This window comes from Hypanus sabinus, chromosome 14, assembly GCF_030144855.1.
Source record: "Hypanus sabinus isolate sHypSab1 chromosome 14, sHypSab1.hap1, whole genome shotgun sequence".
Lineage (NCBI taxonomy): Eukaryota > Metazoa > Chordata > Chondrichthyes > Myliobatiformes > Dasyatidae > Hypanus > Hypanus sabinus.
In genome coordinates this window covers 56,260,316-56,282,603 of record NC_082719.1, presented here as the reverse complement: position 1 = coordinate 56,282,603, position 22,288 = coordinate 56,260,316, and the positions used below count along the sequence as shown (strand labels likewise).

General features: G+C 38.8%; 1 protein-coding gene across 2 annotated transcripts in view; it reads left to right on the top strand.

Annotated features, from left to right (window-relative positions):
* Nucleotides 1-22,288, top strand: part of LOC132404417 (zeta-sarcoglycan) — a 452,353-nt gene that overhangs the window by 349,137 nt on the left and 80,928 nt on the right. For both annotated transcript variants that reach the window (XM_059988548.1, XM_059988547.1), the window contains one exon: nt 21,080-21,152. In XM_059988548.1, coding sequence (XP_059844531.1) covers nt 21,080-21,152 — 73 coding nt within the window. The remainder of the gene's footprint in view (nt 1-21,079; nt 21,153-22,288) is intronic.

The window sequence follows — 22,288 nt, the reverse complement described above, 5'->3', positions numbered from 1 at the left end:
AGAATTTCCATCTTTAATATTGTAACTGGCACAGCAATTGTTTTTAAGTTTGGATACAGCTAACTTCTGTATGAAAAGTTTCTCTCCGATGATTTCTGAACAGCTGGGTCTGATACAAAAGCCTGAAAGCACATACAACCAGGGTCAAGAATGGCTTTTATCCTGCTGTTATAAGACTATTGAATGGTCTACTAGTATGATAAGATGAACTGTTGTACCATATTGTCTACCTACACTGCACTTTCTCTGGAACTATACATATATACATTATGTTATTCTATTACTTGTACTAAAATGATTAAAATACTTGTATGGATTGCATGCAAAACAAAGTTTTTCATTGTACATCAGTGCCACAGGCAATGATAAACAAATTTATTGATTTAATATCAGACTGAAGATAGGATTCTAGTGAGGGTATTTTTCTGCATTTTTAGATATAATTTGCAGAATTTAGACTCTGGTTAAAAAATGAATGGAGATGTATTTTGGTCTTGATATAGTGTTCAAGTTGGATGGCTTCCTGCAGATATGCCTGCTGCCCTGGTCCATCTTTCTGGAAGGAATCATCACAAGACTGGTATAGAACTTATTGGATGCTTTTAGAGAGTATTCACCAGTCTCCTGACTTGATTGTTAGAGATGGTGAAAAAGATTTGTGAGTCAGGAGGTGATATACTTCCTTCAGGACACCCATTACTGCATGTATATGGAAGGGTTGGTGACCATTCACCACCTGCCACATCCACCCCAGTACCTTGATGGAGGGGTTCATAGTGATGGCAATGCCAGCAAATAATGAGCATAGCTGGTTGCCGCACTTTTGTTGATGTCAACTGAATGGCAATTATGTGACAAAAATGTTACTTGCCACTTATTAGCCCAAGCTTGAATACTGTCTAAGTCTTACTGCCTGCAGCCATGGATACCCACATTTTCTGTGAAGTAAACTTGAACATTATGTAATCTTTAACAAGCATTCCTGCTCTGACTTTATGACGAAAAAAATTTGTAGTGAAGTAGCTGAAGATAGTCGGGCTAAGGATACTGCCTGAAAGGATTCTTGCAGTGATAACCTGAAGCTAAAATGATGGAGCTCCAACCACAACAGCTGTACTTTATGCCAGGTATTGCTCCAAATATTGAAGGGTTTTCTTCTGGATTCTTGTAAATTAATTCACTTTTACCTGAGCTATCTTTAGGTACACTCATCCAGATGCTGACTTAATGCAAAGGTCATCTCCTTGAACATGTTTGAATTAAGGCTAATGAGGTCTAAAGCTCCACAAGTGAAACTCAGACTGAGCATCAACAAGCAGATTATTTGTCAGTAAGTTGTTGACAGTGCCTTTCATCATTTTTCCATTGATTGGTGATAAAATAATTGCATCAAGTATACAGATTGGAAGAGCTTTGTTTTTGTTTCTGGGCAGGATCTAACTGGGCAATTTTCCAAATTGTTGGGTACAGACTAGTGTTGTACTTTTCGATAAACAGCTTGGCTCGACCCACTACAAGTGGAATGCTGTCAGGGCCCATATAATTTGCTGGATCTAATGCTCTCAGCAGTTTCCTGATACACTTTGGAGTGAATTCAATTGGCTGAAGACTGACTTTACTGAACCCGGGAGGAGACCAAGATGAATTATTCAGTCAACATTTCAGGTTGATGATGGTTACAAATATTTAAGTCTTTTTCATTAACACCCCCACACTATGTTCCACTGCAGCTGTGGACGGGACTGTTTCTGGAACTTCTTGTTCAAATTGCCTACCACAATTCACAACCGTATCTGCCAGGCCTGCAGAGTTTTGATAAATTTTTGGTCTGAGATTTGAATCTGACAAACACTCTAACCAACTAAAATATAAAATTTCTGTCATTCACATTCTAGCCTCCTTGCATTGAAGGAATAATTTCATTTTAATATCTTACACCAGACTACTATTTTTAATGAGTTGTATACACAGTATATTAAATCTCTTTATAGTTCCTTGCTCCACACAATAAGGAAATTCTCAGGTGTACCTTTTATTTTACCAAAATTAATGATGTCCTACTTACCACTTTGAATTACATTGGTCAGAGCACTGCCTATGTACATATCCTGTCTCTTCCTTCTTTTAAATTTTTTACTGCTAAAGGCAGGACACACTACCCCTCTAGCTAGCCTCCACTGCAAGGCATCCAACTACTTTATTATGAAAATTTATTCAAATTTAAAGCCACTTTCATTATGTATGCCATCTAATAACATGCATATCTAAAAAAGATTTAAAAACAATTAAAATCAAATCTTGCTTCAGAATGTGAATAAAATATTATCTTTTTCTATTTTTCTTTCCAGTGGAAAAGATTTTCTCAAAGTAATATTTTATACTTCAACTTGGCAGTTCTGTTTAAAGGGAATGTAGTCCTAGAGTTTGTGCATTTCAATAATAGAATGGTTTTTGAAGGGAACATAATGTTACTTATCCTACTGCCCCGACAAACAAGGGTGAAGATTTAACTTTTACTTTTGCAAATACACTTCCACCCAAAAATATTGCCCTGTTATGCTTCAAATGTATTGCCAAAGCTCAAAATACAAAACAAGGCTTTCACTACTTGATCATTGTTTATACAGATGTGATACAATTCTAAAGATCTGAAATAAAGACAGCAAAAGATTGACTACTCAGCAGGTCAGACAGCATCTGTGAAGTGAGAAACAGAGTTAAGACTGTCAGAACTTGGCTGTTTCCAGCAGTTTTTGTTTTTTTTAAAATATTTTAGGGTCATTAGAACCATCTCAGGATAAAGGTAGACACAAGAGATTCTGCAGATGCTGGAAATCTTGTGCAATGTGTACAAAATCCTGGAGGAACTTAGCAAGTTAGGCTGTGGCTATGGAGGGGAATAAACAATCGACATTCTGGGTTGAGACCCTTCATTAGGGCTGGAAAGGAAGGGAGCAGAAGCCAAAATTTAAAGATAGAATTTGTTTTGAAGAAACAGAGAAAGAGGGAAGTAAGAAAAGAATACAATGGATGATCTGCCAGAGGGTGGAGAGGCGGCGATTGAATGATTAAACACATGAGTATATAAGTCTTTAAAGGGAGTGAACAACAAAAGATTGGTCTAGAGAAAGTGTAAATGGGGGAAGCAGGAAAATTAACCACAATTATTAGAAGGCAAAAGCTGTATTTGCCTGAAATGTGTAACGTAATGTTGAAAAGGATAATTACCTGAAATTGTAGGAGTCGGTGTTGAGTCATGATGGTTGTAATGTGCCTAATCAGGCCGCTCGCTGTTCCTTAAGCTTACATTGCATTTCATGGAGGCCGTGTGGGTGGCCAAAGAAAAAGCAGTCAGAGTGGGTGTGAAATGGAAAATTAAAATGACAAAGCTTAGGGCCACAGTTTTTCATAAAATGCAAGTATGACGCATGGCATTCTCCCACTCTGTGACTGACAAGCAATAAGCTGTGGATACTGAAAATTTGAAACAGCAGAAAACGTTCGAAATCTCAGCAAGGCAAGCAGCATCTGTAGAGATGAACCAGTTATCATTTGAGATCAATAACCTTTCAGCAGAGTTGGGAGAATGTAGAGAACAAGTTGCAGAAAAGACAGATAAATGAAGGGTGATACAAGCGAAACCTATCACAAACAATCTGGTTATCCTCTCCAACCCTCACCCTTCTCTGCAATGTTAAATATGCTTGATTTCCAAATTTTTACCAAAAAGTGATCCGAGCTCAGACATTGAACATTATCCTTCTGTCTCTCACCACAGGTGGTTTCTGATTTGTTGAGTATTTTCAGCATTTTCTGCTTTGAGCTCACCCACTGCCTGTTTTGCTTTCCCCAAACAGCGGTCTACCAATTAGTCAACAGGAGTTCTTGTAGATTGCTGTTTCCTTTGTAAGGAGTGCTGTAAAAAGGAAGATGTTGTGAGAAGATGTACAGGGATGAGGGGAGACATAGAAGTGAACTAGAGTACTCCAAACCAGAACTGTACTTTGTTGTGGCAAAATGAGTGGGTCCCTGTCAGGCTATCCGATAAGTGATGCTATGTCTGGAAGTGGCATCACCTTTAGGATTAAGACATTTTGAAGGAATATAGAAACTACTAGGATGGAAGGAGCTACCCGGGCTCTGGAAGAGAGACGAAGAGTAGCTGAGAACAGCTGAGCAGAAAATGGAACAGATAGCTTGAGAGTCCTTCCATCTATGGTGGAGGAGAACCCATACTTCAGAGAGATGAAAGATATTTCAGGAGTGCTAGTGTGGAGGGTGCATTGTTAGGGCAGGTGCAATGGAAATGGAGAAAATGGGAGAAACAGAGTCCCAGCAGGCAATGAGAGGGGCAAAGTGCAGTCAACATATCTTCAGGAATCTTTGGAGTTGGTCACTTCCATATCTTGAGAAATGGACAAGGACAAATTAAATTAAGGTAGAAATGGCATGAGAAAATGACTGCAAAGATGATGAACTTTCTACTTCAGCACAAGAGGAAGAAACAATAAATATTTATTCTTCAAATTAGTCTGAAACAACATTGAGATAATCTTGGACTCAAAAGCAACACTTTTCATTCAGACAGAGGGAAGGTAAGGGGGAAATCCTTAAAAATAATAACACTCAGTTGTGTGGAGAAGAGTCCTGCTGGAGCCAGATTGGACTTGTGTTTAAGAAAGTATTATTTAGGTGTCCAGATGAAGTGTATGGATATTGGAAATGTATGGCTAAAGTAAACACAAAGTGCACTGCAGATGCTGTGGTCAAATCAACACGTACAAACAAGCTGGAGGAACTCAACAGGTCGGGCAGCATCTGTGGAAATGAGCAGTCAACATTTTGGGCTGAGACCCTTCATCAGGTCTGAAGAAGGAGGGGCAGGGGCCCTATAAAGAAGGTGGGGGGAGGGTGGGAAGGAGAATGCTGGTAGGTGCCAGGTGAAAAACCAATCAGAGGAAAGATCAGGGGTGGGGGAGGGGATAGGCAGGAAAGGAGAAGAAGGAATGTAAGGGGAAAGCACTATGGGTGGTAGAAGAAGGCAGAATCATGAGAGAGGTGATAGGCAGCTGGTAGAGGAGGCAGAGTGAAAGTGGGATGGGGGAAGGGAGAGGGAGAATTCAATGTTCATACCAAGGGGCTGGAGATTAACAGTAGAAAGTTAAAAAGAAAGACTTCCAGGGTGTAATTGCAGGATTAGCGCTTGTACCATGTGCTGGTGAAGGGAGAAATAAATAGAGCAGTTCAAAACGTGGCCAAGTAGCTGGTGCAGAAAGAAGGGCTTCAGCTTTATGGATTGTTGGTTGCTTTTCCAGGACAGGTGAGACTTGTACAAGCAAGATATTTTTCATCTGAACTGGAGGGGAACCAATCCTCACTAGGAGGGTTGCTAGTACTATTCAGGAGTGTTCAAACTGGAGAGACAGGGGAAGGGAAACAGGGTAGCAGCGTAACTGGTGGTTGGGATGAGAGCAAGAAAGATGGGATGATAAGTAAGACTGAAAGGAAGGACAGCAAGGGGCAGGTTAGTAAGTGCAGTGGGTCTGTTGGTCTATTTTTATTTATTTTATTTAGAGATATAGTGTGGAACAAGCCCTTCCTGCATCAGCAAACCTTGTCGCCCAACAACCCACCAATTTAACCCTAGCCTAATCACAAGATGAGTTATACTGACCAATTAACCTTCTAACCACTGCCTACATATTTGCACTATGGGAGAAAGCTGGGGCACCCAAGGAAAAGCAACACACGCACACGGGAAGAATGTACAAAGTTTCTTATAGTGGACGCCAGTATGGACTCAAAGCTCTGATACCCCAAGCTGGAATGGCATTGAACTAACCACTACACTATCCTAGCACCCCACATGATCTGAAATGCATTTATAGCAACACTCGGAATATTATAGGCAAGGAGGATAAATGGAACATGGAACTATGATGACTTTAGAGACACTTAGTTGCATGAGCGACAGGGCTGGCAGCTCAATGTTCCTGGGTTTCGTCGTTTTAGACATGCTGGAAGGATCTGTGGGAGATAAAAAAGCAGAAGGGTAGCAGAGGGAGAATGCCACAGCAGTACTCAGAATTACACTGAAGTGATCATGCTCTGATTCTGAGAGATGTTAGAACAAATATGCAGATAGAAATGGCAAAGTGCAGAAACAACAGGGGTGTCATAATAGGGACTTAAACTTTCCCAATATGGACCATAACTTCCTTAACACAAGATACTTAGATGGGAGGGATTTCTTCAGTGCTTCCCAGAAGAATTCATGAAACAATGTGTGAAGAGTCCAAATAGAGGAAGAAACATTCTTGTGTTGGTTTTGAAAGAGCAGATAGTGGGTGAATATTTTGGGAATAGTGACTGCATCTCATTGTGTTTAAAGATAGTTATGAGTGGTGTTATAATGAGATCTTGCATAAAGATACTAAGGAAATAGGCATATTATGACAGGATGAGATGGGAGCTAAAGGTCATTGATTGGGATCAGCTGCTGTTGTTTAAAACCAGCTGATCAGAGTTCAGTGGCAACATGAGTGAATCTGCAGATGCTGGAAATAAATAAAAACACAAAATGCTGGCAGAACTCAGCAGGCCAGACAGCATCTATGAGAGGACGTAGTGACGACGTTTCGGGCCGAAACCCTTCATCAAGAATGCACTCCTGATGAAGGGTTTTGGCCCTAAACATTGTCACTACCTCCTCTCATAGATGCTGTCTGGCCTGCTGAGTTCTGCCAGCATTTTGGGTTTTTATTGATCAGAGTTCAGTATCCACATGTCCCAATAAGGAGTACAGTAAGGTAAGCTAAGGGAGCCTTGATCACTTGAGAAATCCTAAATTCTGTTAGGATGAAAAAGGAGGCAAATGCAAGATTTAAGAAGCTAAATTCAGACTAAGTTCTTGGAAAATATAAAGATAGCAGGAAGTGCTCATGCAGAAGATTAGGAAGGCCAGAAGGGGCTATGAAATGTCCTTGGTAAGTAGGCTCAAGGGGAATCCCAAGGCATTTTATACTAATATTAATAAAAGGAGGATAACTAAAGAGAGAGTAAGTTCATTCAAGGATAAAGGAGGAATTTTGTGCTTGAGGTGAAAGCAAGTGGCTGAGGTACTAATGAGTATATATCAATATTTATCAAGGAGAAGGTTTTGAAGAACAGTGAAGGCTGAGAGGAGCCTACTAATGTACTGGGAAAATTTGAGTCTTCTGAAATGCATTTAGGTGGACAAATCCACAGACCCTGGTGGAATATGTCCCATTATACTGAAAAAGAAAGTAGGTCAGTAGATTGCTGGGGCCTTGTTAAAGATCTTTGTGTCCTCACTTGCAATGGTTTGGAGAATAACAAATGGTTGTGCTTTTTTTTCCAGGAAAGAAAATAGGGATAATCCGGGTAATGTTAGGCCAGTAAGCCTCATGCCAGTAGTAGGGAAACTATTGGAAAAAATACTAGTGGATAGGATTTATGTGCACTCAGAAAAGTAAGCCGGCTTAGGGACAGTTAGCATGGATTTGTGTAAGGCATATCATGCCTTAAAAACTTGATTGAGTTTTCTGAGGAGGTGACAAAGGAGCTTGATGAGGGAAAGGCAGTTGTTGCTGTCTACATGGATTTCAGTAAAGCATTGGATAAAATTACACATGGTAGGTTGATTCAGAAGGTAAAGATCCATGGAGTCCAGGGTGAATTGTAGGTTTGGATTCAGAAATACCTTGGCCATAGAAGACAGAGAGTAAGGGTTATTATTCTGGTTGGAGGTCTGTGACCAGTGGTGTTCCTCAAAGTTCTTTGCTGGGACTTCTGTTGTTTGTGAAATATAGCAATGATTTGGATGAAAATGTAAATCAGATACATACTTAGGCTGAGAATTGGCAGATTGAGTTTTATCTGGACAAATGTGAGCTATTTCACTTCGGGAAGTCAAATTATGGCTAACACAAGGGGGCATAGTTTTAAGGTGCTTGGAGGTAGGTACAGAGGGGATATCAAAGGTAAGTTTTCACTCAGAGTGGTGGATGTGTGGAATGCACTGCCGGCAACGCTGGTGGAGGATGATACAATACGGTCTTTTAAGAGACTCTTAGATAGGTATATGAAGCTTAGAAAAATAGAGGCTATGCAGTAGGGGTATTCTAGTCAGTTTCTAGAGTAGGTTATATGGTTGGCACAACATTGTAGGCCAAAGGGCGTGTAATGTACTGCAGATTTCTATGTTCGACATTCTGTGCTCTAGGAACTATAGAGCTAATAGTAAACCCCTTAATAGCATGAGGCATAGAGGAATAGTTTGCTGAAAGAAGCTACATGTGGATAAGGCAGTAAATAAGATATGCTTCCTTTCATTGGTAGGGGTATTGGGTATAACCGTAAGGAAGTCTTTTTGTAGTTATGTAAAACTTGTATCAGACTGCACAAAGTTCTAGTCAACCATTTATAGGAAGGATGTGGAGACTTTGGAGAGGGTGCAAATGAGATTTACCAGGATGATGCCGGATTAGAGCTATAAAGCAAGGTTGGACAAACTTGAGTTGCTCTCCCTAGAGTGCTGGAATCTGAATGCAGACCTGATAGAGGTTCTTTAAATAGTGAAAGGCATAGATAGGGTAGACAGTCAGAAAATCTTTTTCAACGAGGATGTGATTCTAAGTTTATCTGGAGTGGGGGAGAGTTTTAGGCAGCATGAGAGCCATATGGTTTCATGCAAAGGTAGGTACATGTCAGAAACAAATTGCCGGGGTGGTAGTGGAATCAGTTTAGTGGGCTTTAACAGCCTTTTAGACAAACACATGAACATGAGGGTAATGGATGGATATGGATGATACACAGCAGCAGAACATTTCACATCAAGATTGGCTCAACATCGTGGAGGGAATGGACTGTCCATTTCTGTGCTGTTCAATATTATATGTTCTATTGAACAATCAATAAATTCGAGATGTGAAGAGAGGAGTGTTGTAGTGGGGAATAAAGGAACAGGCAGAAGCAGTGGGTTTATCAGCAGTACCTAGCTTCTGGATCATAGAAAGAAGGCTGAAACAGATTGTCAGTCAATTTTACATTAGTCCACATGCATCCTGGCTAACTTGATCCACTCTATAAGGTATTTACACAAGAAATGTGTCTTATTATCTTTTGACAAGGTTAACAGAAATCTTCCAAAGTTAGTCAGAAGTTCTACAGAAATGCCTGGATACCCGGAATTAAATTAGAGTCTGATTGCTTTACTGTCTTCAATGGAGAATCACATTGAAACGCACCTGATACTGAAGAGCGTGGATAGAGTGCACATGGAGATGATGCTTCAATTAGTAAAGGAGTCTAGGATCTTGGAATTAAAACAGGTCCCTTTAAAACAGTTGATGAGGAATTTCTTCAGCTCCAAGATGGTGAATTGATGGAATTTGTTATCACAGAGGACTATTGAAACTAAATCATTGAGTGTATTTAAGGCAGAGATTAATAGGTTTTAATTGGCAAGGAGTTTAAGGATAATGGGTAGAAGGCAGGAGAATGGGGCTGAAAAGAAAATTAGTCATGATTGAAATTTGAAACAGATTCTATGGGCTGAATGGACTAATTTTGCTTCTGCATCTGTCAATCCTATGGACATTCACATCTACTTTGCTTGAAATTCCTTGAAAATAAGGAATTGCTGTTCCTCCTAGTACTCTGTGTTGATTACAAAAGCTTGCAATCTTATGATGTGTCTACTGATCTTAAGGAGTGATCTCCATTGGGTGTCTTCTTTGTATAATATGTATTTTTGTCTGAGAATGTACAACTTGCCCTAGAGGGAGTGAACAGGTTATATTTTTATTCTGTGAGTCAAAGTTTTAGATCATTGCTTTCTTTAGCATTATATGGGGAGAAATTAATTAAATTAGTTTTGCTGTATGCATATACTCTTTCATCCTCTGTCTAGTTACTTTTAAACAAAATCTTGGTTATTTCAGATGAATTGAGCCAGATTCAGTTCAGAATCAATGGTTCCTGGCTGCATATTCTTGAATAATTTTCAAAGTTGAGCAGATTTTAGTGGAGCTGAATTGTGGTATCTGATTCTCCACACACTCACCCTTATCGACTGGTTGAGAAGGGTTCAATGGAATTTCTGCTTTTAATCATGTTGTTCTGAGGTTCTGTCCACCTGAGTACCTGAGAAAGCTTTGGTAGAAAGCAAATCTGTCAAGGTTTTGGGCATTTTTAATAATCTCATTAATATAGGCATCCATTAGTCTTGCGAGTCCATGGATTTGTGCCTTGGAAGGTTTCCAGGGCACAGGCCTGGGCAGGGTTGTATGGGAGACCGGCAGTTGCTCATGCTGTGAGTCTCCCCTCTCCACACCACCGATGTTGTTCAAGGGAAGGGCATGGGCCGATACAGCTTGGCACCGGTGTCATCACAGAGCAATGTGTAGTTAACCGCCTTGCTCAAGGACACTTAATCTCTTTAAAAGTCTCTGACAATTAGGGGATTTTGGAGAATAATAAAATTGAAGTAAATTATAAAAAAAATAAAATTATGAAAAACTAAAAGGAAAATAAAGGTTATTTAAATATATAAAACTACTTAGAAATAATACAAATCACTTAGTTATTTAAATGTACAGTGAAATTTTCCCACTCTTATTGTTCCTTATAATTGTGATTGAAAAAATTTTTAGGACAAAGGTCAGCATAATGAGCTCTTTTTCCCCCCTTTTCCACACTTCTTTTTGTATGTTTTTATTCTTGGTTGGAAGCTTTCAAACTGTAATTCCTGTCTTTGTTTATTTATGAAAATGATTAGTTGCGAATTAAATGCAATCATTGCTACAGGCTTGCAATGTGGTTTGTCTTCAGACATGGTACCTGTGGTTGTTGGATTATTTCCATTGCTCAAGCCTCCTTACCAAGAAGTGTAGAGGGCCACTGGTGGCAATTGGCATCATCACTTAGCTGTACTACAGTGTCACGCCTGAAGGCAATAATTAGAGTTGTCTTGCTGACAAGTGGCCTTCACAGGGAACCTGTATATTTATCACACAATGTAAACTCAAGTGGCTTCAGCTGAAGGGTGTAAACAGCAGACACTTAAGTTTCTCTTCATTCTTTTTCATTGTTGGTCCAATCACTCTTGTGATGGATAAAATGCTTCTCAAGAGGGAGGATTCGTACCTTGAAATTCTTAGAATGAATATGTCAGTATTTGTTGTTCACGTCTGATTAAGCTGTGGTTGGCAGATTATAAATTGGTTTGGCAGATGTTCAAATATTTCAGATATGTTGAAAATTGCACACTTATCATTTGTATATCAAGAACATGCTTCAAAAGGCAGGGAAATAGTAATGCAGAAGGTGAAAAATTAGCCTTTTCAGTCCATGCCAGCTCCCGGGGGAGCAATAACATCTATTCTGTTTCCCCTTCGTTATTTCCCTGCATTTCTCCAACTTATTCTCTTTCACATATGCCCATTATCTCCCATTTAATTTCTTCACCTTTACTAAAGTATAACTTAAAGTGGTCAGTTAACCTGCCAGCTCATTATTCTCATGTTAGCTGAAGCAGGAGTACTCAGAGGATGTCAGTACGGTCACAGAGAAAATGTGCAAATTCTACAAAAGCAGCACTGGAGGTCAGGATCAAATCAATAGCTGTAAGTGGCAGTAGGTCCTCTGCCACCCTCTTGGGTGGCACTTTTCTTGGCACCCACTTCTCAGTGAAAGCAATGATAGCACCTGAAGAGGGGATTAATGAGGTAGGACAAATGGACAAGGGAGTTACAGAAAGAGTGATTCCTGTGGAAAACAGCGAGGGGGAAGAGAGGAAGGCGTGCCTGGTGGTGGAATCCTGTTGAAGATGGTGAAAGCTGTGGGGAGTGGTATGGTGGATGCATAGGCTTGTGGGATGCTCTATCTCCATTTTGTTTGAGGGCGATGGGGCAAGGGCTGACATATGGGAAAGGCATAAGCTGTGACAACAGCTCTCTGCAATTGCGATCTTGGTTAGAGCGGTTGTCACACCAAGTTGTGGTGCATCAGGATCAGATGCTTTCAAAGCTGCATGGGTAAAAGTTGGTATGGGCAGACAGGGAATTTAGTTATTTGTTTATCTAGTGAAACAACGCAGAGTAGGCCCTTCTGGCCTTTCGAGCTACGCCGCCCCAGCAACCCCACAACCCTGATTAACCCTAACCTAGTCACGGTACAATTAACCTGCTCTTTGGACTGTGGGAGGAAACTCGGGCACCCAGGGAAAACCCAAACCTTCCACAGGAAGGACATACGGAGTCTCCTTACGGAGTGGCGGTGGAACTGAACTCTGGAACAGCCCATACTGTAATAGCATTGCACTAACCTCTACATTACCATGGTGACATGCCAAATTTCCTGAAGAACTGGAGGTGCTGCTGTGCTCTCTTGTCCATCGTGTATAGGTGGTTGCACCCGGAAAATTTTTGTTAATATTTACGCCTAGGAAATTGAAGCTCTCAATTGTCTTCACCTCAGCATCATTGATACATATACAGGCATGCATATGCCCTGAAGTCAATAACCAGCTCTTTTGTTTTGTTAACGTTGAGAAACACATTATTGTCTTGACACTATGTCATTAGGCTCTTTATCACCATCCTGTAGGCCATCTTGTCATTATTTGAGATGCTACCCACTACGATGGTGTCATCTGCGAACTTGTAAGTGGAGTTCTGGCAGAATCTGGCTACACAGTTTCGAGGGCACAGAGAGAAAAGCAGGAAGTTGAGTACGCAGATTGGGAGCACCAGTTCTGAGGATAATCTTGGCAGAAAAATTGCCAACTATTATAGCAACACACACAAAATGCTGGAGGAACTCAGCAGGCCAGGCAGATCTATGGAAATGAGTAAACAGTCGACGTTTCAGGCCAAGACCCTTCATCAGGACTGGAAAAAAGAGATGAGAAGTTATGGCAAGAAGGTGGGTGGAGAGAATGAAGAAGTACTCGGTGATAAGTGAAACCAGGAGAGGGGGAGGGATGAAGTAATGAATGGGGGGGTGGGGTGATAAAGCAGAGTTGAGGTATGCAGATATAAGTTTGGTGGGGCAGGAGCAAGCAGAAACAATGGGTATACCTGAAGAGGTTTGCGGATATTGGCTAGGGAGTAGAGATGGAAGGTGCAGAGTAAGGGAACTGTGGGTTGCTGGCAGTGACTGGGTAATCTCTAATAAGGTCAATGATGGTGTGGATGACAATGGCCTGGTGCTCCTTAGTGGGGTCCTGTTTCTCCCATTGCTGTCTATTACTACTGAGTGCATTCTGTAGTTCAGGAAATTAAGAGTCCAGTTGCAGAAAGAGTTGCTGAGTCCTTGGCTCAGTCCAGAATTGGAAATGAACATGTTTGGAATTATGAGATTGAATGTGTGGTGACTTTTCCAGGGGAATATGTGGCAATACTCATAGGTGGTCCACAGCCCAATCCTAGTTACTTAAGTTGTTAGAACAAAGGACAAATTTCACTGTATGTACATGTGATAAATAAACGTGAATTTGAATCTGATCTGAATCTGACTGAAGACAGTTCAAGTTTAAATTCAATTTATTGTCATTCAACCATACACAGGTAAACCTCCAAACAAAACAGCATTGCTCTGGACCAAAATGTGCAATACAGTACATATAACTCATACATACAACAAATAAAGTAAAATTGCTACAAAGAAGTTAACAAATAATAAGGTGCATTTACGACACAAGTTAAAAAGTAAACGGTATAATGTTACTAATACTGCATACATGATGAGACCTAGGTTGTGGCAGGAAGTTCAATAGACTTGTAGCCATGGGAAAGAAGCTGTTTTCCATCTTAACAGTTCTTGTCTAAGTGCTACAGTACCTCCTGCCTAATGGTAAGGGGTCAAAGAGATTGCTGGATGGCTGGGGAGGCTTATCGACAATTTGCAGGGCCCTACCTGCATAGTGCACATGATGAATATTCTGTGATGTGTGGAACAGAGTCCTTGATGATCCCTTCGGCCATCCTTACAATCCTTTGTAAGGACTCGCGGTCACGTGTCTTACAAAGGGCAAGCTCTGTTATTTTTCTTTTGGTCTCACTATTGAGTTGGAAGAGAAGAAGAATGTCTACAAACACTCCCACAAGCTGATCCTTGCAGGATATGAAGATCTAAGCCAAATGCTTTCCATAAGTTTACTCCTCCAGGAGACTGATTTGACATCTGCAGTGGTGACTGTTTCTATAGATGCATCAGCAGCAGTCAGGATAGATGGTGTCATGTCATTGCCCTCTGTTCAACAAGTGTATTGTGCTCATTTGGGAGGGATGCATTGCTGTCTGCTCACTGACCTTGTTTTGTAGTCCATTAAGCCAAGTAAACCCTGTCACAACTGATGGCTGGTCTGAGGCTTGGCTTTGTCTTTTGGCAATCCTGATATCTTTCTGAAAGTTATTTCTTGAATTCCTCTTCAAGTCAGGGTTTCCTAATTTGAATACTGTGGACCAAGACTTCATTAGGGAGTTGCAGCCATAAGACCATAAGATATAGGAGCAGAAGTAGGCCATTCGGCCCATCAAGTCTGCATGTTTTTTGGTTGGGGAATACCCAGATTGATTTCTTTAGTATGTGGTCCCTTACAAGCTTAGGGAAGAAGTCTTTGACAGTGGTGACATGCTCATTTTGAGTGGCTGTTGATATTGACCAATCTACCAACTCAAAGTAGTTGCATAATTCAAATTCAAGTTCTTTGGTATTCAACCACACACATGTATACGGCTAAGTGAAACATTTCTCTGGGACCAAGGTGCAAAATACAGTATATATATGAAATCCAGCATATAAAATAATATAATATTAACACAATAATAACAGATAATGAAAAATATTCTGTAGATGTACAAGTCGATATAAAGTGCATATATGACATATAGTTAAATGTGCAACAGTATAATACCACTGGTCTTGTGTTAAATGGTATGTACTGGGTGGTAGCTGGGTGTTCAAAAGTCTCATAGCTTGGGGACAGAAGCTGTTACCCAGCCTAATAGTCCTTGTTCTCATATTGCAGTAGCTTTTGCTTGATAGTAGGAGTTCAAAGAAATTGTGGGATGGATAGGAGGGGTCCTTGACAATACTGAGGGCTCTCCAAATGTAGTGCTTCAGGAATATGTTCTGGATTTTGAGGGAGAGCACTAGAGAGAGACACCAATCATTCTCTCAGCAATGGTCACAAACCTTTGCAGGGTCTTGCTATCAGATGCTTTCCAATTCCCAGAGCAGGCAGTAATACAGCTGCTTTTGGCTCTCATAGAAAGATGCATAGAAGTGTGTCTTCAGAAAAGCACCATACAAATTTCAGTGCTAGACCCTTATGTTTCAGATTTTGTTTGAATGCAGGGTGAAGGAACTCAGTCTTGTGATCTGATTTACCAACATACAGTAAGTGCAAGGCAGGCAAATTCTAGTGACTGTGTAACAATGTTCAAAGGTCTGTGATGAGCAGGGCCTCTGGGTACACTATTGATTTCAGAGTATAGTTCATTGAGCGCAGGTTTCATATCTATTTGTGGTGGGATGTAGACAGTCATCAGGATAGCTGAAGTCAGTTCCCACTGCAGGCATATGAGTGGCAGAAGATGCACTAAAATGTGTAGAATATAATAGGAAAGATTCAATGTGATTTTACTCCATCTATAACAAATACAAACATCTATACATTATTTAGACAAAATGGGTGAATGGGAAAATAAAATCAGAAGAAAATGAATCATATTTCACCTTAGCTTACAACCCAACTTATACAATTTTAGGTAACACATAACATTTGTCTTCCTTTCCTATTCTTATTGGTTCACTTCTCCCTTTGTGCATTTTTTCATTTCCCACCTGCATTCAGAAATTCATTACTTTCCCCCACTTGGTTTCATCAGCCCATCACCAACACACCGCTCCATCTGGATTTCTTCTCCACTGGCCTATTCAGCCTGTCCCTCCCCTACCTGGTTCCAGCTGCATGCCATCTTTCCCTTATCCGGTTCCATATCACTTTTATGCGTCTGCCTCAAGCTTTGACCTCCCCTTCCCTCTCTGTGCCCCCTTCCATCAATGAGTTTCATCGTCTCTTGTTTTTCATTTGTTTCTCCCTATCATCCACTATCCTCTGCCTCTAACCTCCTCCTCCCCCCCACACCTGGTTGCACCTTTCACCTACCAGTCCGTCTCACGCCTCTGTACCAGCTATGTTCCTAGTACAATCGCAGCCCTTTCCAGTCTCTTGATCCCTTTGCCTCCAGAACTGAACTGAATTCCTCCAGTAAGAATTTTGCTCCCCATTCAATTATCAGTAGTCTTTTGTGTCTCCAAATAGAATTATATCATGAACTTGAGCAAATAAAACAAATATTTTTGCTGATATTCCTGCACTTTGATTTTATATAAAGCTCTCTAAAGACTATATAAATATATAACACATTCAGAAAATAATGAATGCAATAAATGGCATACATATTAAGCATAAAGAAAGCATCAATCTTATGAAAAATTGGTTTCATGCAAACTGAATGATGATTTATTACACCACCTATTTTAATAGATACTTATGGAATATTTAATGCTAGTTTACTTGAGTTTAGCAAATAATAGGAAGAAGTTGCTTGATACAATCAGTGTCTCATATCCATGACTAATGTTCACATTTGCTTTTGTAACAAAACATTGAAACTTATGACTAAATGAGTATCTTAGAATAATGATTCTACAGTTAAATATGAGTGCATCCTTTACTTACATACTGGAAAATAAACCATGAGGATTAAATAAATATGCATTATTCTTTAAAAGTCAGAAGATGGTTCATATTATGAATTGGGATTTTCTCTATCTAAATATGTCAATGTAAGTTTCTTGGGAATAGACTAGCAATGAAGAAGGAATTTTGTACTGAAATGTTAACCAGTAATTACAATACAGGTTTTGCAGATTGTCCCCATACTTCTATGCAATGCAAATATATTCATTTTGAATGTAGACATTTGACATGAGCCTTAATCTGATTATTGAGAAAGAGCTGCATAAAATCATTCTGACACTTTATTGTGTTCAATTATGAAAATGCATATGAGAAGGAGTGAATTGAACCAACAAAGTGATATATAAAAAAACAAAATTATTTCTAAAGATATTTGTCTGGATTCTTAATTTAAAAATAAGCTAAATATCAGGTTTACACTTCAGTGGTTACTATTTCAGTGTGTCCTAAAATAGTGGTTAACAATCTTCCACGTATGAACGAAGATAACAAAGGATAATACAAATAGATGAAGGTCATTCATGCCATTGATCTCTCTATCAACCCAAGATGATTTTACTTTACAGTTTCTTTCTTATATCTCTGCACTTATTCTTCAGTCATGTATACATTCTGAAGGCTTCCACTGAATATCTGTCCAAATAGGCTGTGTATCCCATTATAACTATTTGCATTAAAATCCTTACGGTAGATTGCACCCTTTCTCACTGTAGGAGCCCATTTTATTCAAAGAGTTACCTATAGATTGCAGAGCCACAGGTTAAGGGGCCAAATATTTCTAATAAAAATGTTTAGCTGATGAAGGAGTAACACTGGTAAGCACCCTGCTGTTTTTTTAAAATAGATTGGAATAGGGGCTTTCCAGCTTAAGAGGTAAAGTCAGAAAAATTTTGATCCATCGTCATCTCTGACAACCTCCCCATTTAGGGGCAATTAAGAGAAAACATTCTAAATATATGTAAGGGAACTATTTCCATACCAGGAGTTTATTTGGTTCCCATCTTCCATCACTGGATGATTTATGTTGGACTCAACTCAATCCAAAAGGGATATCATTTATTGCTGTTTTGAAAGAAATTGCCTCAAGTTAGACATTGCACACTGAAAAGTGAAAGCATTTTGCATAGTAGGGGAATTAAGAGTTATGGGGAAAAGGAATGTGTCCATGGTCAGAGCAGACATTTTCTCATTGAATGGCGTAGCAGGCTCGACTGGCCAGATGCCCTACTGCTTACGTTCTTTTGAACATTCAGAGATAGGTCTTAATTTCTGCTTCCCCCGAGAAGTGCACTGCTAAATGTGGAAGAAATACTCGCATTATCTTCCCAACCACACTACTCAGCCAGGAAATTAGGGACATATTTTCTTCTTCCGGATGATGTTGAAATATCTGGAGAATTACGTCAAAGCAAAGGAACAAGGCAGAATAAAAATATGTGAAGTTGTTTTGACAATTTATCACATTCAAAGTCTCTGAATTTCTAGCAAATTAGATGAAGTTACTGTTTAATAGCAAATGGTAGCAAGTGCAAAATGACAGAATAAATTGTTGAGATTACAACTTAGAAGATATTTATTTTGTTATTATTTCACTACATGTAATATTGCTTATATTTTTATGCAGTGCATTCATACAGATAAAATTAATACAGAATAAATTTAGAATATATGTTTACTAAATATTTTGGGACATTTGTGTTTTGTGCTCTGGTTGTTTGCTTTATGGAATTGAAAGCATCAAAATCAAGTGTGCAGCTAATACTAAATAAGATCATATGGGATCTGGCCTATTTCCCAAACTTACTACCCGGAGTGTCTTCCCAGCCCCCTGCACCAACCGGTCCCAGATGCAGCAGGCCATCCAAGCTGATCCTCCATGTGCCAAAGGCATTCCAGGGGGCAGCAAACTCAGTACTGTAAAAAGCTCTCAGGGCCTACATCCCAGAGCAGTCTTATTTCAAAACCCACTGGAACTGCTTTTAAGTGTCTCTACCAGTCAGGCATTTTTAAATACTATTCAAAATGGATTAAAAAAATTGAAAGTAAAAAAGTCAAAACACTTTAAATAGATACAAAATAATCAAAATAAGTACACCAATTATATTTACTTACCATTATCACAGGGTCAACAAAACATAAAAATGAGTGAATTGGTATTTCTTTGGACAACTGTAGTGAAATGCTGAAGATTCAGATGCAAGATGCCTCAGGCCACACTTTTCAGTATATTCATGTTCTGCCATTGGACTTAATGTGGTAGTATTTAACTCCTTGCTTCTGTCTTTCTTCCATGCTTCAATGAACAACCTGATCAGTGAGCAGGATGTGATCCAAAGTTCCTTGTTGAACCAACCACAGATCTAATTTATTGAATGTCATTCAATAATCAAAGAGATCCAATGGATTTCAGTCTCTTTTTCTTGTTTCCATATTCATAAATACTTTAGTTAATATCCTGTTAACTATTGAGTGAACTTATCTAAACCATTACATTTATATTATTTTTGTTTATTGTTCAATTTGTAAACTGCAATATAATTACAACTGTATGTAATATGATTTTTCTTTTCTGCACTATATTTTCTGTCAATCAAAGAGAGTTGCTGACATTTACACCATTTGGGATAAGATACTTCATTGATTTATCATTGAGTGAGTTGTTTGGTTCATGTGTACTTCTTGTCAGTTTACTTGTCTTGAATTTGTGCAAGGATTTCAAGATAGATCACTTTATATTTCATTCAAGCAAAAAGTTCAGTCAGTACTCTGGAAATCTATCATTTGTTAATCCTAATATTTTTACAGATAAACTGCGGTGTCTAATTCCTATATTATGACTTTTTATGAGAGATGTATTGACTTCATTAGTATTGAGCATCAAATATGCATTTGAACATATCTTGAAGTAATATTACTTTAAATATTTTGCTTAGAATTTAGTCTGCTTTGAAATTAAAAGAATATGTTGCAATAATGAATACTGATTAAGAAAACTTTGGTGTCTGCATTTATAAAATTTCACATTGGTCATCTCTGCAACAAAAGGTATAACAATACCATTGTGCATTTTGGTTTATAATTAGCCATTAAAAATGCAAGACTCTGCTCCTGAGTCTGAACTCAAGAAATAATTTGTATATATTGATGATTCTTAAATTGAACTTGTGTATAAATAACTTGTGTATAGTGATGACCGTACATCTATTTTGCACCCTGGTTAAATAGCAATTTTCAATTGTTAATTTCAATACATTCATACAAATGGAAGTTTTAGTAAATCGGAAGTAGTAGCCCCAAAAAATTTACCAGTGTCTAAATTGAGATTGGGTCCCTTAATCTTTTGGTAATGGAACTATTTATATTATACATCACTGGCATGTTGAACAGAGTCTGCTTCCTTTCAGTATCTATCGGTAGTCCCATGTAAAATGCCAATGGCTACATGATACCAGAGTACCATCTGCTGACATTATTTTTAAAGAAGTAGACATGGTCATTAACGTTGATCTTGACAAGTGAAATTCTGTGGCAAATTATCTCACAGCCCCTTCTTGTAAAAAAAACTTAATTTACTGAAGGAAAAACTTTTGTTCAGGATTTTCCAGTGAGGATTCTAGTGACTGCAGTGCATTTTAGAAACAAAGCTGGGCCCTGATAATAAACCTAGCATTAGTGACTGACACATACTTTGCCAGTCCCAAAAGCTCCAGTTCTCACCCACTTACATTTAGTCATTTCAAGACAGCAGGATGTTTATCTGTCTGTAGCTCTGAAGCTCATTTTCTTCCACTTAGTATTTTGAAGAACAACAAAAATAATTATATACTTTCACCAGGAGAAGAAAAATTAAGTGCAAGCTAAGGAAATCTGTCACTTTTGAAAATTGATTAATTTTCTTGGATTTAATGCTATTATGTCACTTTATCTTTGCTCAGGAGCCAATTGGCAATGTCCATCTAATTATACTTTCAAAGCCAGTGCATTTAACACCCATCAGTGGCTTGTCTAGATACTTGATGACCATCAAGTGATGGAGTTCAGGTTCAACAGTTTGCAAATAAAAAAATGAAAGACGATGTTGATTCAATCTTTTTAGGTATTTAAATGTGACATTTCAGCATGGAATAGGTATACTATTTGTCAGATTACCAGCCCAGTAATTCAGGGGCCTAGGGCAATTTAAGTGATGTTCACATAATTTTGTTGTTGCAAATGCAAATATTTCCAGTTTAAGTTATATTGGATACTGCATGAGTTATGGCTTCCCCTGCATTTCTCCCACAGGTCCAGAAGGTGCAGTGTTTGAACAATCAGTGGAAACGCCTCATGTCAGAGCCGAATCCTCAGAAGAGCTCAAGTAAGTGAATAACTTGTATATGTTTAATCATTTTGTTAGACATAAAATCTTCTGGTCCTTCTTTGCAAAACTCAACAGATCACATGCCTGTGGCAGTCCATGCTTATACTCTTGGATTTATATCAATCTCCCTTCAATTATTTATTGGATGCAGATTGCAAAGAACATTTTTAAGATCTAATGGTAGTGTCACTAGATAGTAGCCTATACATTGCTTATTTTGAATATGTAAAAAAAAATCCCAATGAACTGGATGTGGTTCAATCAAACCAATGTTAAGTAAATCGACCCCAGCATGCTGTTCCAAAAGAAACATTGACTGGACAGTTTTTGTGGGATCTGATTCTTTATTGAAGTGTTGGCATATCAGTGGCAATATCATTGAACAGCTGATGTCATGTTAAACAAAGTGGGTAGAGTGCAGGAAACACACTTGAGGGGTGAAAACACCTACTCCTATCCTACTTTTTATATTGTTCACCATTCTACTGCATGCACATTTCCTGCAATTGTCAGGATTGGTTCTAATTTAATTCTACAGCTTGCTCGGTAACAAAATGGACTCCCCCATTTTTTATGCATTTATCTAAAGCTATTTGATTTGTTTCTGTATGATATGTCTATAATCTTGGTTGAGGATCTTGTTACGGTTAAAACATTTATTTAAAGAATGATACAGATCTTCTCCAGGTTAAAAACATTGGATTTAAGGACATATGAATGAGCTCCCATGATATTATTCAATTCCAAAGTCCAACATATGTACATGTGTTCACTCATCCAAAGGGCAGATCTAGTTTCCTCTCATTCTCACTTCTAACAATTGTTTGTTCTTATCAATATTATGTATGTTTGATGCCATTCATGACATTATTAAATGACTGTGTACTTTGCAAATAAGGGGCAAAATCAATTTCTGGTTTTCTGTAAAAAGAGAACCTGTTCGGTACCTAAGGACAACCAGTACACAGTGTTGCATTAGGCATGTAGCAAGCCAGATAGAAGTCAGAAGATAGAGTGTTACAGCCCCTTAGTGCATGCCCATATACTTTACTACACTATATTCTATCTGCCACTTCATTGCTCGTTCTCCTAATCTGTCTAAATCAATCTACAGAATTCCTGCTTCCTCAACA